Source organism: Eurytemora carolleeae, unplaced genomic scaffold (genome assembly GCF_000591075.1).
Source record: "Eurytemora carolleeae unplaced genomic scaffold, Eaff_2.0 scaffold28, whole genome shotgun sequence".
Taxonomy (NCBI): Eukaryota; Metazoa; Arthropoda; class Copepoda; order Calanoida; family Temoridae; genus Eurytemora; species Eurytemora carolleeae.
In genome coordinates this window covers 240,291-246,552 of record NW_019396147.1, presented here as the reverse complement: position 1 = coordinate 246,552, position 6,262 = coordinate 240,291, and the positions used below count along the sequence as shown (strand labels likewise).

At 34.9% G+C, this 6,262-nt stretch overlaps 1 protein-coding gene across 1 annotated transcript; it reads right to left on the bottom strand.

Moving 5' to 3' along the window:
• Window positions 1–298: 298 nt before the first annotated feature.
• Window positions 299–6,262, bottom strand: LOC111696396 (extensin-2). Its single transcript, XM_023465988.1, has 4 exons — window positions 6,238–6,262; window positions 4,630–4,662; window positions 3,458–3,582; window positions 299–2,478 (listed from the first exon to the last, which is right to left on the bottom strand). Exons 2-4 carry the CDS (start codon window positions 4,647–4,649, stop codon window positions 557–559), a joined length of 2,067 nt encoding a protein of 688 aa, XP_023321756.1. The 5' UTR covers window positions 4,650–4,662; window positions 6,238–6,262; the 3' UTR covers window positions 299–556.

Here is a 6,262-nt window from a genome sequence, read left to right as displayed (position 1 = left end):
CTCCTTATACACCCAACAAATAGGATTGGCTGGGAGTGCACAAATATATCTGCTTGTGTGCTTGACCTTGAATGCATGAGAAAATGACAGGACAAAGTCTATAGATAATTCTTCAAACAATACTTTTATTGAGATTTATCTACCTATCTATTTATCTATCTATCATCTATATAATGATAATAATATCCTTCCATTCAAATATCTATCACAATTCTTTGAAAATATTACATATTGGATAATGTGTTAATAAACCATTTCTTGCTCATATTCATGATATATTTTTATAACAATTTATTCAATTTCATATAATACATATTGCACATTAAATATCACGCCTGGGTTTAGAGAATTAATATAAGATCTGGAATAAAGATTGATTCTAAGTAACTCTTGATTAGGGTTGATATTATTTTAATCCTAATGAAGAATGAATCTAATTAGTAAAATTCTCCATTCCAAAATGGTAAATCTTGATTTGTGACCCTAGATCTTTGTAATCCTAAACCAGGATTATCTTATTAATTTAGTCCTGAATGAGAAATGAGAAATATGACACTTAAATTCGTTTAGTCATGACTAGCTGGGGATGATCTTGAGGATAGTAGCTACTAAGAAGATATAAATATGGATACAATTCATCAGAATTATCTGCTGGAGAACTCTGATCCATCCTGGATATAGGGCTAGGTGATGTATGTGAATAAGCATTCGGAGCTACACTGTAATATACGGTCTGTCCATTGGAATACATAGGTTCGGGTTTACTCTCAACCTGGACATAATGCTGGTTCAAAGGTTGAGCATATCCTTGCTCAGAGTCTCTGCTTTCTGATCTTCGGATCGGATCAGCTTTGTGATAGAGAACTGGGTTCGGTGAAGGATAGTTATCTTCTCCTGCTGGTGATCTAGGATAGTTTGGAGAAAGGGTTGAATAATAAGAGGGAGATGGAGAATAAATTCTTCTGTCAGAATGAACTGGAGTTGGAGTTGAGAAATGATGAACAGAATTAGGAGTGGTGTACTGAATTACTGTGGAAGGGGTTGAGGAGTACTGAATAGGGGCTGGAGTGGAATAATGAACAGGAGAAGGAGTGGAGTAGTGAACAGGAGAAGGAGAAGAATAGTGAAGAGGCGTGGGTGAGGAGAACCTTCTGGCAACAGGAGTAGGAGTTTGACCAGGAGATGATGTGGAATAGTAAATTATAGTTGGAGAAGGTGAATGAGAAGGAGCAGGAGTAGAATATTGGATTGGAGCAGGGGTGGGGTATAGAGCAGGAGATGGGGAATAGCTTCTAGGTGAAGCAGTAGAATAAAGAACTGGAGCTGGAGTAGGAGAAGAAGGACCAGGGTTTGAATTTCTCCTAGGAAGAGGAGTAGGTGAGAAATGAGCAGGAGCAGGAGCAGGAGTAGAATAATTAACGGGTCCAGATTCCTCTCGTGTTGGATTCTGAGCTGATTGAGGGGAGGTTCGTTTAAAAACTTTCTTAGGCGTATTTTCAGAATAAGGAACATGATGGATCGGAGAATGTGGATGGGAATTATCTGAAAACCTTATTGCTGGTACAGGTGTATTCTGGTAAACCACACTAGGATGGTATCCGGGGTGCTCAGGGTGGGACGGAGCTGTATAGTAATGAATACTCACAGGTTCATGAGGATAGTTAGAAGCTCCGTTTATATTTTTAAACTGGACAGGTTCAAAATGGGGATGATAGTCAGGAGACGAAATGGGATTATAAACATTTTCATGAACAACAGGGGGAGGAGGAGGGGGAGAGGGAGGAGTGTAATCAGGAGCTGGGTGAGGAGGAGTGTAATCAGGAGCAGGATGAGGAGGAGTGTAATCAGGAGCAGTATGTGGAGCAGTGTAATCAGGAGCAGTATGAGGAGGAATGTAATCAGGAGCAGGATGAGGTTGATGATGGGTAGGAGTGGGAGGAGGAGGAATGTAATGTTGGTTAGGAGGAATAGGATCTGAAGGATTACCAGGACTTTGAGGAACTGGTTTTCTGGGATCATAATGAATATTGGTTTTTGAAGGGATTGGTGTTGGGAGGAGAGGAGGAGGAGTATAGTTTATGGTTGGAATGGTTCGGACAATCTTTATCAGCTTTTTTTGAGGATATTCAGGATATTCAGAATGAATTAGATGCTCTGTGTGTCCTGCATGTTCAGAATACGTAGCGTGCTCTGGGTGTTTAAGGTGTTCAGGATGATCGATAGAACGTACAACTTCTCCAGGTTGTAACACAGCTACTTTACTGATGGGTTTATGATGATGTGTGGGCTCATAAGGAGCTTCATGGTATACGGTTTCAACAAAATCTGGATGAGCAGGTTCATATGATATTCTTGGTCTAAACCCCAACTCATCAGCTTCATATGAAACTACTTGAACTCTACCATCTGGTAGTTTAACCTTATATTCTCCTTGGGTAAGCTGACCCTCTGTATGTTCTCTATGACCATGATAATCTCCTAAACAAAGTTTATTAAATAAATATTTTTAGAACATAAATATAAAGATTGTTCACCATTGAAGAGAGTGTTCGCGAAAATTGGAAGGGGGTATAGGCTTAGGGCAAAAAATAAGCGCTTTTGATCGCTACTAATCTTACTTCTTATCTGTTGCGTCTTTAAGGAGAAAATTGTTAAAAACAAATCCTACCTAAGAACGTAGGGTCCAGACAAATTCAAAAATTTGCAACATTCAACTCGGAACGTAAAATTTAATTCCAAACAAATCATTCAGATATTAGAACCTTTAATCATAAATAATTTTTCGACGCATTCGTATATAGTTCTTATTTCATAATATTTTTTGTTATTTTTTCTGATCTGAGAGTTACTTTTGAAAACATTTATTTCTGTTTCGAGGATTTTGATAATATAGAGGACATTTTCATTTTTTTCCAGGAATATTCGAAAATCCAGCGCCAGCGAAATATTTAAAAAAAAATAAAAATATTATGAAATATTAACGATATATGAATGCGTCGAAAAGTAATCGATGAATATTGGTTTTGATATCTGTTTGGAATTAAATCCGAGTTGAATATTGCAACTTTCTGAATTTATATGGACTCTACATTCTTCAGCATGAGTCGTTTTTAACAATTCTCTCCTTATACACCCAACAAATAGAAAGATTAGTACTTTGATAATGTCATTGAAATCATATAATTTTCTTTAAAAAGTTTGTAAAATATGAATCATTCTGTAATTTGAAGATTGGGTTTAATTATTCCAACGGTAAGGCGGATTGTTTTAACCCGTTTCCAGAAAAACAAAGTTACAAAAAAATAGCCCTTAATTTCCCATGGAACACATTCCTAAACTATTTGAGGTCAAATAAAGCCATAATCATGAAATTCAAGAATTATTGGACCTTTTCTTTGTTGTAGATCTTGTTTTTATTGTTAATTTTGTTTTAAAATGGGTCTAGATATTTGTTTACCAGTGTGTGTATCCTCTACTTGATATCCGTACTGATAGAACTTTTCCACGTTCTCATGTGGATACACCTCTACTCCTCTACTCAGATCAGACACCAGGAGAACAATCCAACCCAGTCTCATCATTCTTCACCAGATCTAGTTCAAACTCTAGAAATATACCTTCAGATCTAGTTCAAACTCTAGAAATATACCTTTAGATCTAGTTCAAACTCTAGATATATACTTTTAAATCTGGTTCAAACTCTGGAAATATACTTCAGATCTAGTTCAAACTCTAGAAATATACTTCAGATCTAGTTCAAACTCTAGAAATTACTTCAGATTTAGTGCAAACTCTAGAAATATACTTCAGATCTAGTTCAAACTCTAGAAATATATTTCAGATCTAGTTTAAACTCTAGAAATATACTTCAGATCTAGTTCAAACTATAGAAATACATTTCAGATCTAGTTTAAACTCTAGAAATATATTTCAGATCTAGTTCAAACTCTAGATATGTACTTTTAAATCTAGTTCAAACTCTAGAAATATACTTCAGATCTAGTTTAAACTATAAAAATATACTTCAGATCTAGTTCAAACTCTGGAAATATACTTTAAATCGAATAGGGCTAAAAAAGGTTCTGCTTACAGAAACAAAACATAATTTTATCGTTTACGTCAGTTTAAAACTATCTAAGTGTTCCATTTTATTCCATTTTTTACTGTAGTCATTACTATCCTTCTGAACCGGTAAAGCCCTTAAAAAAACATAATTTAACCTCAGCTCAAAGTTGTTCACAAAACTTTGGGATTATGAAATATTTTCATAGTAAGCTATCAATGAAATAAGTCTAAAGACCAGAGATGGTTGACGAGGAATTATGCTAGGAATACAGTCTAAGTGAGGAGGAATTTAACTTGGAATAAAGTCTAGTTGAAGAGGAATTTAACTTGGGGTAAAGCCTGGTTGACGAGGAATTATACTAGGAATAAAGTCTAGGAGACGATGAATTTAAAGTTTAGGTAAAGAGGAATTTTACTAGGAATAAAGTATATTTAAAGAGAAATTGAACTAGGAATAAAATCTAATTGAAGATGAAAAATACTAGGAATAAAGGAATTATATTAGGAAAAAAGTTTAGGTAAAGAGGAATTATATTAAGAATAAAGGGAGTTGAACCAGCTCGCCTTGTTTGTGCTCTACACATTGAACATCAGTTTCTGAAAAAATTTTTATTAAAAATCAAAAGATTTAAAATTATCAGGTGGACAAAATAAAGCCGGAGAAAAAACATTTTAGAATTATAATATTTCTATTCGAGAAATATAAGAGCAAACTTCTAAGATGAAGAAGAAATCTATAGTACGGTTTAGACCTACTCCATATACCAAGGTTTAGTAAGTTAGGGTTTAAGCTAATCCGTACGCCAAGGTTTAGTATAAACTAGCCCTTCTTTGTATACCAAGGTTTAGTAAAGTTTAGACCTACTCTGTGTATAGTATCGACTATGCCTAGTCTGTATACCAAGGTTTAGTATGGAAATACCTACTCCGTATCCCAAGGTTTAGTAAAGGTTGAACCTACTCCGTGTACAAAGGTTCTGTAAGAGTTGGCCTACCCTATATGTTAAGGGCTGATAAGGAAGACCTACTCTGTATACCAAGGTTTAGTAAGGACTAGACCTACTCCGTATACCAAGGTTTAGTAAGTACTAGACCTTCTCCATATACCAAGGTTTAATAAGGACTAGACTTACGCCGTATAGGAAGAGCTACAGCTACTGTTTATACCAAGGTTTAGTCATGGTTAGACCTACTCAGTATACCAAGGCTTAGTATGGATTAGACATACTCCTTTTACCAAGGTTTAGTAAGGGTTAGACCTACTCCGTAAATCAAGGTTTAGTATGGACTAGACATACTCCCTATACCAAGTTTTAGTAAAGGTTTACTCTACTCCCTATACCAAGGTTTAGTGAGGGTTAGACCTACTCCGCACTAAGGTTTATTAAAGCCAATACCTAAACCTTATACTAAGGTTTAGTAGTAGATATAGCTAGTGTGTATACTAAGGTTTAGAGAGGGTTAAAGAAATTGAGTTTTTGCCATAAACTCTGACTTTCTAATCCCTATTTCTTTGCAACCTAATGTCGTAGACCTTAGATATTTCAAACTAAAAATTCTGTTGTATTAAAGAAATCTTAGTCTGAAATATTAAAGGTTTACGGCACAAGGTTTCAGAGATATCGGGATAAGAAAATTTTAGTTGATATAGGAATATTCCTATTCTGATACTTTAGTAAGGGATAGGCTTATTCCGTAACCAAGGTTTAGAAAGAGTTAGACCTAGGTTTAGTATGGGTTAGATATTCTCCGTATTCCGGATTTGGTCAGGGTTAGACCTACTCCATATAATAAAGTTTAGTTAGAGTTAGACCTACTATGTATACCAAGGTTTAGTACTAGTTAGATATTCATTATATTCCGGGTTTAGTAAAGGTTTTAAAATGGTTAGACCTACTCCGCATTATAAGATTTAGTGAGGGTTAGACTGTGACTCCGTATACCAAGGATTATACCTACTATGTACAATAAGATTTATAATATTTTAAAAAGTGTTCCTAGTATCAAGGTTAGGACTTATGATTACTCCGTGTATCAAGTATTATCATGACAAGATATTTATTCTTCAACAAATAATATATTTGATGCAGCAATTATCACTCAGATAAATCAAACATAAATTATTAAAGTTCGTGTCTCTATTATCTTATATTTAACCAAGATAAAACATACTGTCTGGTTGAAGTATCCTGAGAAA